Source organism: Chiloscyllium plagiosum, chromosome 26 (genome assembly GCF_004010195.1).
Source record: "Chiloscyllium plagiosum isolate BGI_BamShark_2017 chromosome 26, ASM401019v2, whole genome shotgun sequence".
In the NCBI taxonomy this organism is placed as follows: domain Eukaryota; kingdom Metazoa; phylum Chordata; class Chondrichthyes; order Orectolobiformes; family Hemiscylliidae; genus Chiloscyllium; species Chiloscyllium plagiosum.
Window position 1 is genome coordinate 18,634,435 of NC_057735.1, and position 21,802 is coordinate 18,656,236.

At 39.9% G+C, this 21,802-nt stretch overlaps 1 protein-coding gene across 10 annotated transcripts in view; it reads left to right on the forward strand.

Moving 5' to 3' along the window:
* Positions 1–9,696: 9,696 nt before the first annotated feature.
* The window catches only part of LOC122563171 (sushi, von Willebrand factor type A, EGF and pentraxin domain-containing protein 1-like), a 123,658-nt gene continuing 111,552 nt past the window's right edge, over positions 9,697–21,802 (forward strand). For 4 of the 10 annotated variants that reach the window (XM_043716665.1, XM_043716672.1, XM_043716669.1 and 1 more), the window contains exons 1-3: positions 9,701–9,849; positions 11,861–12,046; positions 16,705–16,767. In XM_043716665.1, coding sequence (XP_043572600.1) covers positions 9,744–9,849; positions 11,861–12,046; positions 16,705–16,767 — 355 coding nt within the window. In that variant the 5' untranslated portion in view covers positions 9,701–9,743. Of the gene's footprint in view, positions 9,850–11,860; positions 12,047–16,704; positions 16,768–21,802 lie in introns of all 10 variants that reach the window. The other 6 variants (XM_043716673.1, XR_006315504.1, XM_043716664.1 and 3 more) reach the window with 6 other exon arrangements.

The following is a 21,802-nucleotide window of genomic DNA, read 5'->3' on the forward strand; positions in this document are numbered from 1 at the left end:
ATTAGAGAAGGCTGCCCATTGGATCTCATACTCTTCTCAGTAAGAGTATGAGGAAGAGTGAAGCTTCTCAACTCAGCGGGCATGGATGGAAGAGGCCACAGAAGTCAGGAGCAGGAGTGTGGTCCCTTCTACCTGGTGACAGTGCACTAAGAGTCAAGAATGTCAAGTGGACAGGAAAAGCGTGTAGCACAACATTTTTAAGTGCAAGGTTTCACACCCTTGACTTTCTCAGTCCTCCAGCAGAACACTCCTCAGAACAACACACCTTGCTGCTGATTTCATCTCTTTCTGTGGGAGGGTGGAGGTAGTGGGGTGGTCCTACAGTAACTGCTGCTGGCAGTGCATGCTAACCTGGTACACTGTGAAACAGGGCCTGGTTGAGGAATTGCAGATGTCAGTTGTGATCTGCCTGAAAGCCTAAGTTTCCTTAGGGACTAGCACTCACACTTGTCAAGACAGTTGATCCTTTGCCCTGTGTTAGGAGTTTCATATCCTTGGAGCTGGATGTCTGTGCCCACCCCCTTTTTTTTCTGGATGGAACAGAAAATGGCTGATGAGAAGACAAGCGGAAATAGTTTTTCTCCTGGTACTGTTTCTGCTCCTTTTGCATTCAATGGAGGTACATTTCTTTTGCATATGTTGTTTCCATGTAATGTTGAGAATTGAAAGCAGAAAAGTACAGTTCAAGGTGAAATGAAAGAAAGACAGATGTAAATTGGTTGTCCAATTCCTCTCAACTGTGACAGTGCAGTTTGTTCATGACTGCAGCTGTTCAGTTGCAATGTTCAAAGCCTTCCCAGCTGTCAGTTTCACTGAAGGAGCATTTTTAATTGAGCATCCATCTGTTTCACATTGGTAAATGCAAACAGCTTGAGAAATACTTATGCACTTAAAAATCAATTAATAATCTATTTGGTAATTTTAGTTGCTTACCCAACAGCTCTAAGAGTATCTCCTTCTTGCCTGCAAACTCCTCTGGACAATACCCAGAATTGGGAGGACAATGTCAGAAAAGCCTAATTGAAAGTCACTTTAGGGCAGCAATAAGATGTCTTCCCACAAAGTCTGTGGTCAGTGAGGTTATATATAGGGTACTTACTTATTTATGGGTGGCATGGTGGCTAGCACTGCTGTCTCACTGTGCCAGGATCTGGGTTTGATTCCAGCCTTGGGGGAACTGTCTGTGTGGAGTTTGCACATTCCCCCTGTGTCTGAGTGGGTTTCCTCCAGATGCTCCGGTTTCCTCCCACAGTCCAAAAATGTTGGATGGGCCATGCTAAATTGCTCAAAGTGTCCAGGGATATGCAGGCTAGATGGATTAGCCATGGGAATTACAGGAATGGGATGGATCTCGGTAGGATGGTCTTCAGAGGGTCAGTCTGGACTCAATGGGCCAAATACCCTGCTTTTACACTGTAGGAATTCTATGACAAAGTTTCATAATAGACATTAGTATGGCTGTGAAAGTCAGGAAACATAGACACCTTTGGTTTTGGTCATTTTAAGATTTCATTTTGATTCAAGGCTCAGCCAGAACTATAGAAATCTAGAATGTGACTTGATGTGGAGATGGAGTCATAGAGACATATAGCATGGAAATAGACTCTTTAGTCCAACTCGTCCATGCTGACCACATATCCTAGATAAATCTAGTACCATTTGCCAGCATTTCCTCTAATCCCATCCTTTTGATAGAGCAACACAGATGTCTTTTAAATGTTGTGATTGCACTAGCCTTCACACTTCCTCTGGCAGTTCATTCCATACATGCACTACCCTCTGTGTGAAAAAGTTGCCCCTTAGGTCCCTTTTAAATCTTTCCCCTCTCACCCTAAACCTATGCCCTCTAGTTTTGACTCCCTCACCCCAGACCAAAAACCTTCTCTATTAACCCTATCCATGCCCCTCATGATTTTATAAAACTCTATAAGATCACCACTCAGCCTTCAACACTCCAGGGAAAATTGTCACTGTCTGTTCAGCCTTTCCCTACAGCTCAAACCCTCTAATCCTGGCAACGTCCTTGTAAGTCTTTTCTGAACCCTTTTCAAGTTTCAAATATCCTTCCTATAGCAGAGTGACCAGAGGCTCGTGTTGGATTTGGGTGGACAAAGTCAGAAAACACAAGATACCAGGTTATAGTCCACCAGGTTTATTTAAAATCACAAGCTTTCAGAGCACTGCTCCTTCACCAGGTGAAGTGAAGGGAAGTACAAATAGTGTGAGCAGAGTGTTGATAGGCTGAGTAACAAGTCTTTGCAGGTGATCAAGAGTGTCAAATGATGTGAGTAAAGTATTAACAGCCTAATAACATGTGAAGGGATGACTATGGACTGAATAATTAAGGCAGAGAGATAATTACAAATAATAAACAATAAAACAGTGCTAGAGACAAACCAAATGGTGAGAATAACATGAGTAGGTATCAGTCATATGATGAGGGTCTGACCAAAATAACTAAAAAATCAAAAACTGTACAAACTAATTAAGGTAGAGAGATAATCACAAGTAATCAAGGTAATTGTATCAAACAGGATAGTAGGGAAGATTTTGCAAATACAACAATATGGTGGGGTTACACGTAGCGTGACATCAACCTAAGATTGAGGCCATCCTCACGAGTATGGAACCTGGCTTCCAGTTTTTGCTTGGTGGTTCTGTGTTGTCACATATCATGAAGGCCACCTTGGAGGATGCTTCCCGAAGATCAGATACTGCATGTCCTTGACTGCGATAGTGTTCACTGACTGGGAGAGGATGTACACACTGGGTGATTGTTGTTTATTCATACATTGCCATAGTGTCTGTGTGGTCTTGTCGATATATCATGCCTCAGGGCATCTTTTCCTGCATTTTTCTTGTTTTTGATTTTTACAAGCTTTAACATCCTGCAAATATGAGAACTTCGGTGTTTAAAATAAAGAAGTTAAATAACTTGGTAGTGAAAACAGAAAGTATTGGCAACACTTGGTATGTCTGCAACTTGTATGGAGAGAGAAACAAAATTAACATTTTAAATCAGTTCTGAGGAAAGGTCATCAGGCTGAAGCATTGGGTACATTTTCCTGACCTCCTTAGAGATGAGGTTAAAGGTGAGGGAGTTTAGTTTGGGTGGCAGTTGGGGAGTAGGAACAAGAAAATAAAAAGAGGCCATGTTGGGGGTAGCCCTATGAGTCCTTTCCACCCACATGCTCTTTGCTCTCCAAGTACCTCCTTAAACCCCTAAACTGACAGCCAAGAATCACAAACAAACAGATGCTAGAGAAACTCAGCAGGTTTGGCAGCATCTGTCACGAGAAATAGAGTTAACATTTCGACTCCATTGTAACTCTTCTTTGGAATTCGAAGGTGTTAGAAAATAGGTTCATTTTTATACTTGTGACAGAATCAGAGGAGGAGCAAGAGAATGGATGGTATAGAGATCCCGGTGCAAAGTAATGCAGAAAAATAATGTCACAAGGTTTTAAATTAATGTGTGAAAAGGAGAGAATTGGTCCTCTCTGTTGAGTGCAAAGTAAAGGTGATGCAAACACAATTTGGGAAATTGGGGGAGAGAATGTAAGCAAAATGGAGCACTGTCAGAATGCAATTAGTTTCTGAAGTTGTGGAATTCAATATTGAGAGTGCAAAGAAGTACAGTCTGCCCATTTTACTACTCTCTTACATCTGTACCTCAAAGTTACCTTTCACAAATATTGTGCTTCTTACCTATCTATACAAGCTAATTCTAATAGAAATAATTTGAAAGGCAGTTTGAGCATAAGAACAGGAACCTGTTGGCTAGTGTCAGACATCCAATCTAAGTTGTTAAGGGGATCAATGATTGAAGTTGTGAATAGCAGTTTGAATTTCAGAGACAACATATGGACCCTCAAGTGAGGACCTTTGGGGTGCTGTGTTGTGTCCCTCTTTCTGGGCCAGAAGATCTTGTTCATGCCACACCTCAGGATGTGATGTGTCATAAATAATTCAAACAGGTGAATTTTTAAAAAATGCTTGGGTCCTACAGAGCTTCAGTAGTCTGTAGAGGTGATTGTTGCCTGAAATTTGTAGGCATTCAGTTGTGCAGGGATTCCAAGCAGGAAGGCTCAGTGTTGTCATTAAAAGACAGTGTACATTTAAAAAGTTTGTTGTTTGAGAGGACTACTGCAGACAGCAGTAACTGAAAGGTTTTCTCCCATGACTCTGTAGCAGTTCACTTCTTCAATCAACTCCTTCTTTGTGAGGCTGGCTGACTTCCTTCCCCATCCTCTGGAAACATCTCGCCCGCTTTTCACTGCAGGGCCACCTTCGGAGAGTTGGCACTGAGCATGGAAAGTCACTTGTATTGCAACAACACTTTTCACTGTACCTCGATACACGTGATTGTAACAAATCAAACCAAATGAACAGTGCCTTCTGCTGATCCTTTCTCAAACTTCTCTGTACACAGCAATTATGAAAATTTCATACTTACTTTATTTAGCTGGCAGTATGAGCTCCTCCTTGCCACTCATTATTGCTTTGCTGTTCTGCATTAATTGGATGCATTATCCTACTATGTCTTTGTGCAGACATGCAATCCGTAAATGAACTTAATACCACGAACTTGAGCCCATCAACAAAATCCAGCCCATTCACTGTTTTTCTCTTCAGATACTGCCAGACCTATGGGGAGTGTTTCCAATATTTTCTGATCTTATCAGTGACTCTCAGTATATATAGTATTTTGCTTTTGCTGAAATAATGTGCTGGCTCATGTAGAAACTATCAGAATTAAAAAATCTGAGGTAGAGATGAGGGCCAAAATTGATCAAGTCGTTATAAATCATGAAGTTTATTTCTACTGTTAATTTCAGCAGCATAGCTGGAAGTAGTGTTCCTAGTGGAACAATAACTACAGCTAGTTACCCCATAATATTGTCCTTTTCTCAGTTGTTAGATGCACACTTCCTGATTCCTTTGTAAATGGGTGAATGATAGCAGGACTTGGACCAACCTATAGCTGTCAGGAGAGAATTACCTTCAGTTGAAATGAAGATTATGAAATAGATGGCAACAGCATAATTGAATGTAGTGAAAACAGCACATTTGTGCCCCCACCACCAACCTGCAGACCATGGGAGTAACCCTCTGTTCACAAACCAAAGGATAACTTTGCATGAGTTTGAAGTCTATAAAAATGTTGATGTTGGTTTGGAAAGTTTCTAGTTGACCATAACATTGCTTTTCTGCACATCACTTGCGAGCTTTTACACATTGATTGACTTTGTGTAATTCTGCACAGTTCCTAATGACTGGATTTTATGCTCTTCTGGTGCCATGTTCAAAAATTGAGTGGATGTATAAAATCCATCAGAAGGTCTTCTCACAACATTACCGCCTTTCCCATCTGAAGCAGAGAGGACAATAGGTGGCCTGTATATCCATCCTTGGGTCTACTGAGTCCTTGAAGTGACTAATTAATAGCCACTTAAAGAAGTAATCTCACCCATGCTGCTGTGTTACCCACAGCAATCGAAGGATGAGGCCAAAACCATTCGGTAAATGTGACAGCTCTGGATGTTATTGGGTAAGGGTTGGGCCTGGAAGGGGAGGACATCCACCCAGGGGTCATCAGGACCTGACCCTAGCCCTTACCCTATTGACTTTGATCCTGACCGTAAACCCTGACCCTAATACTAAACCCTAACATGGAGACCAGACCAGATAAGGATGGTAGTTTCCTTCCCTAGAGGGCATTAGTGAACCAGATGAGTTTTTCCTGACAATCAACAATGGATTCATGGTCATCATTAGACTCTTATTTCTGGATTTTTATTGAATGGAAATTTTACCATCGGGTCTGGCAGGATTCAAACCTAGATCCCCAGAATATAACCAGTGTCTCTACATTAACAGTCTACTGATAATACCACCGGACGGTTGGGAATGGAGGTAAGACTGTTACTACTAGCTGTAAATTCAAGACCAGTTTTTGCTTTGGGTACCAATGTGAGGGAGGGACAGATAGGAATGAGAGAAATGCCTGATTTTTACTCTGCACCGCAGTCTCTTGTTTTATCTTTGTTTTGTCACTGAGCTGTTTGAGCTTTTAATCCCCAAAGTTTCTGATTTGACAGTCTGAGGAGAACATTAATAAATTTTGTTTATCTGCAGCCATCAGATGTGCAACCCTCCCATTAATACCTAATATGAAATGGTAGCAAAATATTCATCTATTAATGGCTACTCATTCATTGTTGCAGGCAAACCTGTTTGGAAAGAGTCTGGAAAGTGGGACAAGAACCCACCTGCATGTAACAAAACAGTTAATTAAAATGTTGGGTAGGGGTATCAGAATACAGTTCTCAAACAATACAACCTTAGAAACTCTTTTAATCATACAAAAGCTTTTTAATATTGCACAAATGGATTCCTGGAAAAATTAAAGTGTAGTGATTTTTGCCAGTGTGTAATTTGGTTTGCAACAAAAATATTTGTGTCGACCAGTTTTGACTCGATCAAAATTAGGAAATTAAGTTTTTGTTATTTTTCTGATGCTTCACACCTGCTGGCCATTTAAAAAGTAACTTCAATTTTGAGCAAGACGCTGTTTCAGAAACAAAACTATCATGTTCCCATTTATCTGATTGCAACATTAAGATAAAATGTGGTACGGGTTTACATTGTAACAGTTAGGTTACAAGACTTGTGGAACAATTCATTCAAAGATACCATGGTGTAATAAACCCTTCAGATGTGCTGAACAACAAAAACTGATTGAAATGCATGAGACCTCTTAACTATCTGAATAGACTGACAATGTAATATTTAACTAAAAAAAGTCTTTCACTTTGAGACACCATAACTGCCATGTTTCTAACCTTCGTCATTTCTAAGTTCCATCTGCTGATTGCCCATGCCCATCCGATGCATCAGGAAGGAGGATGCAGATCCCAACTGTAACTTCCTTCAAAACCTGACCTTCCTGCGGCACTGGTGATCAAAAATGTTGAGAGAGCCACCGCTGCAGTGAATCAGACTGGAAATTGGAGCAATAACACTTCATCTTCCACCCGAGCAGCCTACAGCGCACAGGACTTAACATTGAGTTTTCGAATTTTAAATAATCTTCTCATGTATCCCTCAGCTCCCTTTTCAGCACTGCCTCTTCCCTACCATTCCACCTACCAACCAGATTCATCACTCCCATCGGCCAGCCAGATCATATCCACTACCTGTGTTCACCTATCACAACCTCACTATTCTGCTACTCTCTCAACTCCAGCCCCCCTCTCTTTATCTGTAGCTTCCCCTGACCCCACATCAAGTCCTGATGAAGCTTATTCCAAAAATGTTGACTTCTCCATCTCCTGATGCTGTCTGGCTTGCTGTGTTCTTCCAGCTTTGTTTGTCTCACTTGGTCATGGCTGGAGCTGTTTACTTTTCCTGACCAAGGCTTTCCCAGCTGAAGCTTCGACTGAAAAAACAATCTTTATTCTGCATTCACCTGGGTGACTCATGTGAACTGCTGATAGTTCAGGAAATTGCTTTGTTAACTGCAGAAGTTACAAAACGTGTTCAAAATGGTACTGGATTTCTAATGCAAATATCTAAATGCTCTAACTGACCAGCAGCACAGAGATTTCTCACTTGCCTACAAATTCAACCTGGTGAAATGATCAGGATGTCCCAACCTGATCCCCTTAGAACATCCACCCCCACCACATGCACCAAACCTGTAGCCTGTCGGAGAAAGTAAGGACTACAGATGCTGGTGATCTGAGTTGAGAATGTGGTGCTGGAACAGTACAGCAGATCAGGAAGCATCCAAGGAGCAGGAGAATCGACATTTCAGCCTGAAGGGCTTATGCCTGAAATGTCAATTCTCCTGTTCCTCAGATGCTGTTTGACCTGCTGTACTTTTCCAGCACCATATTCTCGAGTCCTGTAGCCTATAAATTGCCTGTCATATCAATACTATTTATTATTTTTCATATAATGAATTGATCTATCTGTAAATTTTCTGTTATTCCTCACTAAACTGAGAGTAGATTTTTTTGCTGGAGGAGGATGGAAAACACTTAAATACCCATTTATTGAGGTTTTATTGAAATTAAGCCTTTCAATCCCTTAAATACCTTAATCTGGTGTTTCAGGATTTTTTTTGCCAGTTTATGTTCTCCAGCCTCTTAAAGGCTTAATTTTACTTCTTTTGGCAAATTATTCAATCAATTGAACAGTTTGATACTTCAGGAAAATTGGCCTCATTGGTCAAATGTTCTGAGGTTAAAGTGCTGACAGTTTAGCATGGCAGGAAATCTGTACTAAGATTTTGAGAGAAAGGTACAATTCAACTTTAAACTACTGTCAATTAGGCATTTAAAAAATTGAACTAAGGACAACAAATGCTTCTACAAAAAAAAACAAAGAAGAGTACAGTACGAAATGGGCCCTTTGTCCCACCTAGACTGCACCGTCACATTATGCCTTTCTAAACGTGGTCCTCAACGTTTCTTCCCTCAACGTGGTCCATACCCTCTATTCCCTGCATATTCAAATATCTGTCAATATGTTGCTGTTTAATGTTGCTGTTTATCCACCTCCACCACCTCCTCTGGTAGAGCATTTGAGGCACTTAGCACCCTCTGTGAAGATAAGACTTACCTATCATCTTTAATTTTTCCCCATTTTACGCTAAAACTATGCCGTCTAGTAACATATGCACTCAGGTAATAGTTAATCTCATGTAAACATTGACATCCTATTTTTGGCCAATAAAGTATGGATTTTATCATTTATTTTATGGAAAAGTCGATCTCTGTTCTTCACAGATCATAGATCAGTTTTTATGAGTTAGTGTGCTGGTTGTTCAGCTCCGCTCCGGCCTTCCAGTCCACTGGCTGGTGCGCTCTGCTCTGGGCTTTTAGACTTATCATAACTCGTTGGGTTATTTTTCTTTTTTCATCTAGAGAGCAATTGGCTTCTGCTAATGACATGGTATCGATTTTAAGGGGCATGGATTTCAGCCACTCAAAAGTAGTATTCATGTAATAGTCAACTTCATAAATTTAACCTTTAAAAATAGTCAGAGAATTCAACTGTTACTTGAGTACATACAGTAATTGACATTTCTACTCTGGGGAAAAAAGACTGCCACTATCCATGCCTCACTTAATTTTGTAAAGTTCTCAGTCAGGTAGTTAAACAACAAAAAAGATGAGGCTCTTGTCATGATACAAAATATTTTGCTATTGAGGTGTCTTTCTGAGACTTTCCTGAGGGTATGTTAGCTTTTTAAGGAGCTATGTTTTGGCTTCCAGAGACTTCTTTTCAATTCACACTCCATCATCTATTAGAATTTGCAGGTTTTACTGGGTGTCAAGACCGGTGAGCTGAATGGGGAAGTGGGAGTGTATGGTGGTATGTGAGGCTGCAGGTCTCTGGATTATCTGGTAATGTCCAGTGAGGGGAACAGAGGTAAGGGTGTTACTGCTAGCAATAAATGCAGGCCCAGTCTTTGCTTTGGGTATTAGCGTGAGGAAGGGAAAGATAGGGGAGAGAGGAATCCCTGTATCTTACTCTGTACTGCAGTCTATTGTTTTACCTTTGTTTTGTCACTGAACCATTTGAGTTTTTAATCCCTGAAGATTCTGATTTGACAATCTGTGGAAGACACTAACGCATTTCATTTATCTGCAGCCATCAGATGTGAAAACCTCCTAGCTATACATAATGGGATAACCCCAAGACCACCCTATGGAGGTTACTGGAAATATAGAATGGTAGCAACATATTCATGTAATAGTGGCTACTCATTGATTGGTGCAGACAAACTTGTTTGTACAAAGTCTGGAAAGTGGGACAACTTCCCACCGACATGCAAAGGTACAGTTAATTAAAATATTGAGTTTGAGTATCAGAAAACTGTTCTCATGCAATACGACTGTAGAAACTCTTTTAATCATATATAAACTTCAATATTGCGCAAGTGATTTTCCGGAAAAATGAAAAATTGTAGTGATTTTTGTCTACGAGTAACTTGGTCTGCAACTAATTATTTCAGTAGACCAGTTTTCATTTGATCAAAAATGGGAAATAAGTTTAAATTACATTTATTACATTTCTGATGCTTCCCACCACCACCTGCTGGTCATTAAAAAGTAAAGTCAATTTTGAGCAAGATCTTGGTCCAGAACCAAAATTGTCATGTTCCCATTTATCTGATTGCAACATTAAAATAAAATGTGGTACAGGTTTACTTTGCAACAGTTAGGTTACGAGTTTTGTGGTACTATTAATTCAAAGATAAAATGGTGTAATAAACCCTTCAGATGTGTTGAAGAGCAAAAGCATTTAGGCTGATTGAAGTGCATGAGATCTTTTAACTATTTGAATAGACTGACAATTTAATATCTAAAAAAAGTCCAAAAAAAGTCCAAAAAAAGTCTTTCTCTTTGAGACACCATAACTGCCATGTTTCTAACCTTCGTCATTTCTAAGTTCCATCTGCTGATTGCCCATGCCCATCTGATGCATCAGGAAGGAGGATGCAGATCCCAACTGTAACTTCCTTCAAAACCTGACCTTCCTGTGGCACTGGTGATCAAAAATGTTGAGAGAGCCACTGCTGCAGTGAATTAGACTGGAAATTGGAGCAATAACACTTCATCTTCCACCCGAGCAGCCTACAATGCACAGGACTTAACATTGAGTTTTTGAATTTCAAATAATCTTCTCACGTATCTCCCATCTCCTTTTCCAGCCCTGCCTCTTCCCTATCATTCCACCTACCAACCAGATTCATCACTCCCATCGGCCAGCCAGATCATACCCACTACCTGTGTTCACCTATCACTACCTTACCATTCTGCTACTCTCTCTACTCCAGGCCCAATCTCTTTATCTGTAGCTTCCCCTGCTTCCACATCAAGTCCTGATGAAGCATTATACTGAAAATGTTGACTTCTCCACCTCCTGATGCTGTCTGGCTTGCTGTGTTCTTCCAGCCTCCAGTGTGTCTCACTTGGTCATGGCTGGAGCTGTTTATTTTTCCTGACCAAGGCTTTCCCAGCTGAAGCTTCGACTGAAAACAATCTTTATTCTGCACTCACCTGGGTGACCCATGTGAACTGCTGATAGTTCAGGAAATTGCTTTTTTCACAGGCTGTTGTTCTCTGCTCTGGGTTTTTAGACTTACCATAATTTGTTGGGTTATATTTCTTTTTTCATCTACAGAGCAATTGGATTTTTGCGAATGATTAGATTAGATTACATTACATTACAGCGTGGAAACAGGCCCTTCGGCCCAACAAGTCCACACCGATGCGCAACCCACCCATGCCCCTACATTTACCTAACACTACGGGCAATTTAGCATGGCCAATTCACCTGACCTGCACATCTTTGGACTGTGGGAGGGAACCCACGCGGACACGGGGAGACTCCACACAGTCAGTCGCCTGAGGCGGGAATTGAACCCGGGTCTCAGGCGCTGTGAGGCAGCAGTGCTAACCACTGTGCCACCGTGCTGCCCACCGATATAGTATGAATTTTGATGGGCATGAATTTCAGTTACTCAAAAGTAGTATCCATGTACTAGTTGACTCCATAAATTTATGCTTAAAAATAGTCAAAATTTCAAATTGTTTCAAACTCCCCTCTGAGGGGAACGGAGGTAAGAGTGTTATTGCTAGCACTAAATGCAGATCCAGTGTTTGCTTTGGGTACCAGCATGAGGAAGGGGAAGGTAGGGGAGAGAGGAATCCCTGTATCTTACTCTGTACTGCAGTCTACTGTTTTACCTTTATTTTGTCAGTGAGCTGTTTAAGTGTTTAATCCCTGAAGATTCTGATTTGATAGTTTGTGGAAGACATTAATGAATTTCATTTTTCTGCAGCCATCAGATGTGAAAACCTCCTCATTATACATAATGGGAGAACCCCAAAACCACCCTATGGAGGTTACTGGAAATATGGAATGGTAGCAACATATTCATGTAATAGTGGCTACTCATTGATTGGTGCAGACAAACTTGTTTGTACAGAGTCTGGAAAGTGGGACAACTTCCCACCGACATGCAAAGGTACAGTTAATTAAAAGTTTTGGCTTGAGTATCAGAAAACTGTTCTTATGCAATACGCATGTAGAAACTCTTAATTATATATAAACTTTTCAATATCACACAAATGGTTTCCTGGAAAAATTAAAAAATTTAGTGATTTTTGTCTATGAGTAATTTGGTTTGCAACTAAAATATTTCAGTGGACAAGTTTTCATTTGATCAAAAATGGGAAATAAGATTAAGATTAATTTTATTACATTTCTGATGCTTCCCACCACTACCTGCTGGTCATTAAAAAGTAAAGTCAATTTTGAGCAAGATCTTGGTCGAGAACTAAAACTGTCATGTTCCCATTTATGTGATTGCAACATTAAAATGAAATGTGGTAGAGGTTTACTTTGTAACAGTTAAATTCTGGGTCTTGTAGAACAATTCATTCAATGATACAATGGCATAATAAACCTTTTAGATGTGCTGAAGAACAAAAGCATTTAAGTTTCTTGAAATTCATGGGACCTCTCAACTATTTGAGTAGATTGACAATTTAATATCTAACTTAAAAAAAGAGTCTTTGATTTTCAGACACCATACGCTGTAGTGTTTCTATCCTTCCTCATTCCTATGTTCTACCTTCTCTGATTCGATATTGTTATTTCCTAGGTTCTCATTTCTGCACCTATTGCTTTATTTTATTCTTTATTGTGGGAGCTACCCACCTCCTTTACCATCTTGCTTTTTTTCTCTAAGCATCAGTTACTTTGGAATATTTAATTTCCAATTTTGGTCCCAGAGATGATTAGGCAAGATTTTCAACACTTTTGTCACTGGTGCAATGGCAGAACCATGAGCAGAAGGGAATCTGTTGAGCCTAAGCTTAGCCCTGGCTCTTTAAATGTGCCATTACATTAATGTCTCACTCTTGGGTTCATTGACCAATAAGAGAGGGTTGGTGGTATCATACACTGGATTTGCCAAGTTGTAAGGATCCTCTGGCAAGTGCCAGAGAGTCTCAATTGGGAATGCTGTAGCCCCAGTCTCTCATTCCTACCTGGGAGTCCTGCGTTTGGGTCTGTGGGACTACAATGAGGTAATGATTGCCAAGGATGAGAAGAAGAGAACTACCTGTCTGACTGCACAGCCATGCACGGAAGTGGCCAAGGGGGTCTGTAGCAGGAGTATGGTCCCTGGACATTTTGCACTAGTTTTGGACCTCAGGGAGATGTAAATGTCAAAACCTTCAGGTACTGCATTCCAAATTGCACTGTCTTGCACAGCAATTCTCAGAACCATACACATCATAGCTATTCTCATTTGTCCCTGAGCAGCCAACAGTCATACTCACACTCATTATATTGTCCTCTTGCACCATGCTCACAGTCACCTGACATAAATATTGGCCAATGAATATTGGTAGTGGGAGCCATGCAGTGTTATGGCAGCCCTCCAGTGACAGCTGCTGGTTGCCCATGCCCACTTGATGCATTAGGAAGGAGTATGCAGATGCCAACTCTAACCTGCTTCAAAACATAACCTCCTGCAGTACTGGTGATGAATCTTGTTGAGAGGATTAATCATCTGCCTGCAGAGGCTATATAAAGGGTCCTGTTTCATTCCTTGTTCTGCATCCATGCTATTTGCCCTTTTGCTAGTGACAAGGCCAAAGAGCCATCTGTCAGGAATTCTGATTATTGGCCCTACGTGACGGATTGGGGAAGGAGGGTGTCTGCCCAGTAGAATGACAGGGTGGAGGGTGGAGAGAAGACAATGGCTACAAAGTGAGTTTGGGAGGAAGAAATGATATTACAGGGAATGTGGGGAGAAGAAAGAGACTGCTAGGGTTATAGAAGGAACAAACATGCTGGTGTGGTGGCTAATTCACTGCCTCTCACAACTGACCCTTCAGTTTCCTCCAATGGTAAAAGACTAATCAAGATTGGCTTGAAGGTTCTGCTGAACTCCATCAATTCTTTCATCTCTGACCTCAGTCCTTCCCTATCTACTTTTCTTTCCCATCATCTTTCCTCTCCACTGCTATCCTTTCTCTGAACTTTCTGCCATTCTCCTTTTCCACCCAACTCATTTACTCTTTCCATTGTCTCCAGCTCCACCCTTTGTACCTCCATCCCCTTGTCTTCCAGCTAGGTCTACTAATCTCTTGGTTTTTAAACCTGCCTGACAAGATTAGTGCATTCAATCTGGATTTCCGTATGAAGTGCTTGGAAACCCTTCTCAGTTCATTTGGTATTCCACAAAGGGAAAGTGCTATCCAAGAATAGTAAGACAAATAATACGACTAATATCATATGGGTAACCAGGAACAATAATGCTACTAGATTAAACTTAGATTTAAAATAAAAACTAAATGTGTGGACATATTGGAATTAATGATACACACAGCCATGCAGTGAACCATCACACAGACCAGACCTACACAATAAATAAATGCATAGTTAAACCACAAAGTCAAACAACAATTGTGCAACATTGTGTATACTGAGCATGTGTACAGTGCGACACATAGACACTGAGCATTGCAGACAATTTCATCAGGTAATCTGAAATAAAATCATAAAGATTAGATTACTTACAGTGTGGAAACAGGCCCTTCGGCCCAACAAGTCCACACCAACCCGCATACCACCCAGATCCATACTCCTACATTTACCCCTTCACCTAACACTACAGGCAATTTAGCATGGCCAATTCACCTAACCTGCACATTTTTGGATTGTGGGAAGAAACCAGAGCACCTGGAGGAAACCCACGCAGACATGGGGAGAATGTGCAAACTCCACACAGAAGTCGCCTGAGGCGGGAATTGAACCGGGTCTCTGGTGCTGTGAGGCAACAGTGCTAACCACTGTGCCACCGTGCCGCCCCAATAAAATGCTGCAAATACTCAGTAGGCCAGGAAGTTGTTGCAGAGACAGAAACAGTGCTAACATATCAGCTTGCTGATGTTTAATTATGACCTTGCTCACTGAATATTTCCAGCAATTTTGTTTTTATTTCAGATGTTTTGCAACTGCAATATATTGATTTTATCTTAATGAGAGAGTCACTTTGTCAGCTATGCTCTGGGCAGGTACACAGGACATTTAGGTGAACACATACCGCAGGACACATTTCATTAAGTTTGAAATTGCCAAATATGTGGATATATTAAAAATAAATTAGAAACAGCTAGCACAAACTTCAAAAAAACTCAATTTTTAAAATGACTTTCCACCGTGAATGTCCAGAGCAGGTTTTGTTAATTGACCTTTTCCTTCCTTACAAATTTCCTCATACATATTTCAGGATGGTAGCAAAACGTGAGAGTTAGAGGTGCAAATACATTTTCCTCTTATTTGAAAGCTATACTCATCTAACCTGTGTAGAATTACATATTTGTCTTTTGTGAGTTATTGGATGCCTTCTCCATAAATTGCCAGAAAATGGTTTTATAGTAACAAGATTTTGATATATGTACAAATATCATGATACAGTCACCTACAGTTGTAATGAAGGCTATGAAATGGTTGGCACCAGTGTAATTGAATGTACTGACAACAATATATTTGTGCTGTCATCACATAGGTGAGTAATAATTTCTTAAATTTGTGAAATATATAAATATGAGTTTACTTTTTCCTTTATATACAAATTATTTACAGTTACCATTTGAAATTTTATATTGATATACTGAAATACAGTTTCAGAAATCAATAAAAGTAGCAATTTAAATTCAGTACTCAGTTTACAAAAAAAGCAAGTAAACATAAGGATGCATTTCTCAAGGAATAAAACTGAAAAGTAGAGACATTATGTTAAATTTGTCTCACTAAAATTTGATACCACACAAGCAGTACTTGAAACAATTCGCACCTCCATGTTATAAAAAGGATGTAGAAGCATTGGAGAAGATGCAAAAAGGTTTATTAAAATGATATCAGAACTTAAAATTATTCCCATCAGGGATGAATAATTATCTGGGGCTCCTTTTCTAGGAGAGAATATACTAAAGAACTGAGGCCTTCAACATTACCAAATGGTACCTGCAGAGATGTTTCCACTTGCGGGTCACATCAGAGATAGGAACCATGAATATATAATAGTTACAGTAAATAGAATATAAAATTCAAAAGGAAGTTCTTTATCCAGAAGCTGGTTAGAATGTGGAACTCCCTGTCACAAGGAGTACTTCCAGTGAATGTCATTGACATATTTAAGAGTAACTGTGGTAAATGTAACAGAGAAAGAATAAAAAGATTTGCTGATGTGGTTAATTGAGGAAGATTTTAAGGAGACCTGTGTGGAATATAAACACCCACATAAATCAAATGAACCACATTGACCTATTTCTGTATTCTACATCCTTTTGTTCAGTATTTCTGATTTACTACCTTATACTATATCCTAAATAATGACTAATTTTCCAGCATTCATAGTTCACACATGTATTCACCTCTCTTTCTGTTTAACTGCACTTACCAACTGAACTGAAGTGATTAGTAATTTCTTATGGTATTAAAAAGGAACAGAAAGGAAATAGCAGAGTGAAGAACATCCATGATCTGAAATGCACACATTATTTTATCATTGTGCTTTGTCATTGAATTGAATGAGATTAATCTCCAAAGTGTTTAGTCTACTGTCTATTTAGATCTTCAACTGAATTTAAAGTTTCTCTTTTACAGTTACCATTAAATATAATAATAATCCATCAATTAATGATGGGACACCTTCAATATCACACAATGGTAAGTACCATGAATGTCAAATATGTTAAATGGTAGCAAAATATAATGGTGATTATTCATTGATTGAAAAATGTGATTTTACAGCATTTAAAAAGTGGGCTAAGAACTCATTGACATGCAAAGACCCCAAGGTACAAAACAAGAATTATTTGAGGTTGTTTCTCAGCATTAGGTCTCTAAAGGATGCTATGTATTAGATCCAGAACAGCTCTGCCTCAGTAATCAACTCCAACTGGATATATTCCTGCAGATTTCATTATCTAATACCTTGTCTCCAATTGTCCTGTCAAAAATAAACTATTTTTCCCATCTTCAGTATTTTTATAACCAAAGAAATATGTTTGAAGAAACCGAAAAAGTACATCATTTTTATTTTAATGTCGCTGGAATTGTTCTCCTGAGTTTCTCCCAGTAGTGTCCTTTGATTCCTTGAAACTCAAGGACACTCTTGAAGAGACAATAATCCCACCTTTAACCCAGTGGCCAGCAGATGAAACTGCAGCACATGTGAGGAATAATATTTCAAGTACGTTTGTTGAAAAACATATATTTTCTTATTTTATAATGTCTTAATTCACTGGCTCATTGATTTGGATCTCAGATTTTAAAATATGACCCTTATGGAACTCGATTTAATTCTTCCAGTTTAATTTAATCCTGTGCAGAATAGGACCAAACTTCCTTAATTTAAGATTGGAAATGATCTCCGAGATAATTTCAAACTATGCCATCTATTAGGATATTAACTGGACTGGATTTGCCAGCTATTTAACAATTCCCCCACCAAAAACAATTTCACATTTCTTTGCTCTGTCAGTGCAAAGAAAAATCAGGAGGTTTTTGCAATGAGTGGCTAATAGGATGATAAGTTTCCTACCAGGAATATTTTCTGCCATATTTTAACACATTCCTGTGCCTGAATGATCTGATCCTCTTGCTTGTACACAATGTTTTCCAGTTTAAGCATCATTACGTTAGAGGTGTTCTACATCACCACATACCAATTAGCTTCCAACCTAGCTACAGGAGCATAATTATATCCATGATTTTATTAATTTTAGTTTTTGATCAAAGCAATGGTTATGAAGGCAGAGTGGTGTGTGACATTGAGGTGATGACATTTGCACAATAACCTCGCTTTTGACCTTCTTGACATAGAGGTCACATGGTGTTGGTCGAGCTGTTAAAAATGTTTTGGTAAATTGTTACAGTGCACACCTGAGTGACAATGCTGATGGAGTAGTAAATATTGAGTTCAGTTACAAGGTTATCGATTTATTTTGATCTTCTTGAACTTCTTAAATGTTGCCATGAATGTTGACTAGTGGAAGGACTGTCGGGTATCAAGCAGTCATGCAGCTGTGTACTCAGTTTCTATTTTGCTGTTGTTGCTAAAGTGTTTAAGTAGCTGGTCTAGTGCAGCCTCTGTACCGTGGTGACCCCATGATGTGGATAGGTAAAAACAAGGACTGCAGATGCTGGAAACCAGATTCTAGATTCGAGTGGTGCTGGAAAATCACAGCAGTTCAGGCAACATCTGAGGAGCAGTAAAATCAATGTTTCGGGCAAAAGCCCTTCATCAGGTATTCCTGATGAAGGACTTTTGCCTGAAACGTCGATTTTACTGCTTCTCGGATGCTGCCTGAACTGCTGTGCTTTTCCAGCACCACTGTAATTTAGAACCCCATGGTATGGATGCTGGGCGATTCAGTAAATGTGAAGTGATGAAAGGGTCAAGGGATGTGTCTGGGTTTTCTCTTTATTTAATCATTACCTGGCATATATTCACCATGTATGTTAGCCACCACATATCTGCCAATGTATTAATTACATTAATATTTACATAATAGCTTCTTTAGAATTAGAATCCCTACAGTGTGGGAACATGCCCTTCAGCCCAACAAGTCCACACTGACCCTCTGATGAATAACCCATCCAGACCCACTCCCCTATATTTACCCCTGACTAACGCACCTAGTCTACACATCCGTTTTCACATGGCCAATTCACCTAACCTGCACATCTTTGCGATTGTGGGAGGAAACCGGAGCACCCAGAGGAAATGCACACAGACACGGGAGAATGTGCAAACTCCACACAGACAGTTGCCCGAGGATGGGATCGAAACCAGGTCCTGGTGCTATGAGGCAGCAGTGCTAACCAGTGAACCATCATGCCGCCCATGCCACCCAATTTATCAGAGAAACTGTGAATAGAACAAAAACTGTGATGCAGAGATTTTCCATCAATTTCTGCTTCGGTTTCTGATTTCCAGCAGCTACAGTTCTTTTGTTTTTTTTTTAAAGTTGTGAATGGACTTCAACATTATAATGTTGTCAGCAATGACCTGAAACTGGCTACATGACAGAGAAGAGGCCTTTAATAAAGTAGTTGAGGTGGTTGGGTTGAGGATGCTTTCCTGAGTACTTCCAGTAGTCCTGGGGTTTGATTACTGATCTGCAACAACCACAGCCACCTCCCTGTTTAGTACACCTGATTCAAGGTGTGTTGGAAGATTTGCCTTTTGTCAACACCTAACACCATCCCTCCGCCAGCTCAACACAGGACCCACCCTCATTTGAAGAAATGTTATTGCTTTGTTGTTCTGTATTCTCTTGATGAATTCTAATTAATTTTGACAGAGAAATTATATAGTGGATTACTAATAAAACCAAAACACTGATCATACTTAAACAGTGATTTGTGTTAATCCTGAGCTATCTATTTGTTGTAGTGTAAGAGGTGTTATTCTGGAGGATTTTGTTGTTGTTGTAGAAGATGGACTTCTATGTCTTAGTTCTTTTTTTTTGTTTTTTTAAATAAAATTTTGTTACATAAAGTAAGACTTGTTTTTATGCCCAGTTTCCCCTTTTATAGTTCTATGGCTTTTTAAAAAAAGTTTGATTCCTTAACAAATGTACTGTTGTGTGAGTTAAGATGGGACCAATTGTCGTGGACCAGAAAGACTTCCATTGAGTATCAGTTAGTTGCTTGGGGAAAAATAAAACACTGTTCTCTTGTCAGTTGATGGATGCCAGTCTCCAGATCAGTTTGTAAATGATTACATCAACACAGGATTTGAGTGATATTATTCTGTTACTGTTGTAACAAAGGTTATGAACTGTATAGCAGCAGTGTCACTGAATGAAGTGACAGTAAGATTTGTACCATCACCCACCTGTAATCATCTCTAAAATGTGAACATGGAATCAAAAGATATAGGGCAAACTTTTAACAAATCCAAACAAATGTTATAATAATGTGATAGACATTTCCCTATTGCCATCACACTGCTTGCTGTTCTTTAAAAAAATTGAATTCTTTTCAGTGACCCAATGTGCCGAGGGATATGATACCTTACATTTTCCCTTTTACCAACCCATAACATTATGAATATAAAAATATAATTCAGAGTTGAATTTTCTCCCAGCATGGAATTTCAGCAGCTAGCAGGCCAACACTACATTTTCAAAAATTCATTCATGGGATGTGGACATAATTAGTTGGGCTGGAATTTATGTATTATCTATGATCTAGTTGTTCAAGAGAAGGCAGCGATGAGCTCCCTTCTTGAAACCCTGCAGTTTGGTGTAGATAGGCTGTAATGCTGTTACAGAGGGAGTTCCAGGATTTCTGACCCAGTGACATTGGAAGATTATATGTTTATAGATATAGTTTCAAGTCAGGATAGTCTGCCCAGTTGTCCTGGCAAGAGGGCTGATTCTTTTTGAAGACCCGACCTTATTTGCACAGGAGATTGAATTCAAGCACAAACCCCCAGCCTGCTAGTTCTGACCTGGTGCAATAGCAGATGGTCCAGTCTGCATCTGTGCTGAAGAAGGTTGGTTGGTTGTTTGGGCTGGGGTGAGGTTACACAATGTTGTTTTGGTGGAGTGAGAGCCAGAGCTGCAGCAGCTTCAGCTGGATTTATAGGATCATTTCTGTTCCTTGCAGTCACACAAAACATGCAAAAGAGCAAATTCCCCTTGGTATATTTGGTGCAGTGGTAATAAGAGCAAAAAAAATCTTCTCCCAACCATCACAATGACCACTACCTTCATGCGTGGCTAGATTCATAGGATCATAAAAAATAGGAGCAGGAATAGGCCATTTGTCCCATCTAGCCTACTTTCTTTTATTCTCCTGTGGGACATGGGCCCTAATGACTGGCCAGTATTATTACCTGTCCCTAGTTGTCTTTGAGAAGGTGGCTTGCTTGATGCACTGAAAGTCCATGTGCAGTAGGGAGGCGGTTCCAGGATTTTGACCCAGCAATAGTGAAGAAACGGTGATATATTTCCAAGTCAGGATGGTGAGTGGTTTGGAGGGGAACTTGAAAGTGGTGGTGTTCTCAAGAATCAGTTCCTCTTATCCTGTTAGATGGAAGTGGTCATGGGCTTGGAAGGTACTGTCTAAGGATGTTGTGTGAACTTCTGCAATGCATTTTGTAGATAGTACACACTGCTGTTACTGAGACTCAATGGTAGAGGGAGTGGATGTTTGTGGAATGTGATACCAATCAAGTGGGCTGCTTTGTCCTGCATGATGTAAAGTTTGTTGTATGGGACTGGAATGCACTTATCCAGGCAAGTGGAGAATATTCCACCACTCCTGATTTAGATGGTGGACAGGCTTAGGTGAATCAGGAGGTGAGCTATTTGCTGCAATGTCCCTAACATTTAACTTGTTCTTCTAGCCACTGTATTTATATGGTGAGTTCAGTTTCATTTCTGGTCCATGGTAACACCCGAGATCTTGCTAGTGGGAGAATTCAGTTATGGAATGTCAGGAGTGGGGGTTGGTTAGATAATCTCTAAATAGGGATGACCATTGTGTGGCATTTGTATGGTGTGAATGTTATTTACCACTTGTCAGCCCAAACTTGAATATTGTCCGGGTCTTGTTGCATTTGATCTCGGACTGCTTTAGTATGTGAGGAGTTGTGAGTGGTGCTGAATATTGTGCAATCATTGGTGAACACCACCTCTGACCTTATGATGGAGGGACGATCATATGAAGCAGCTGAAGATGATTG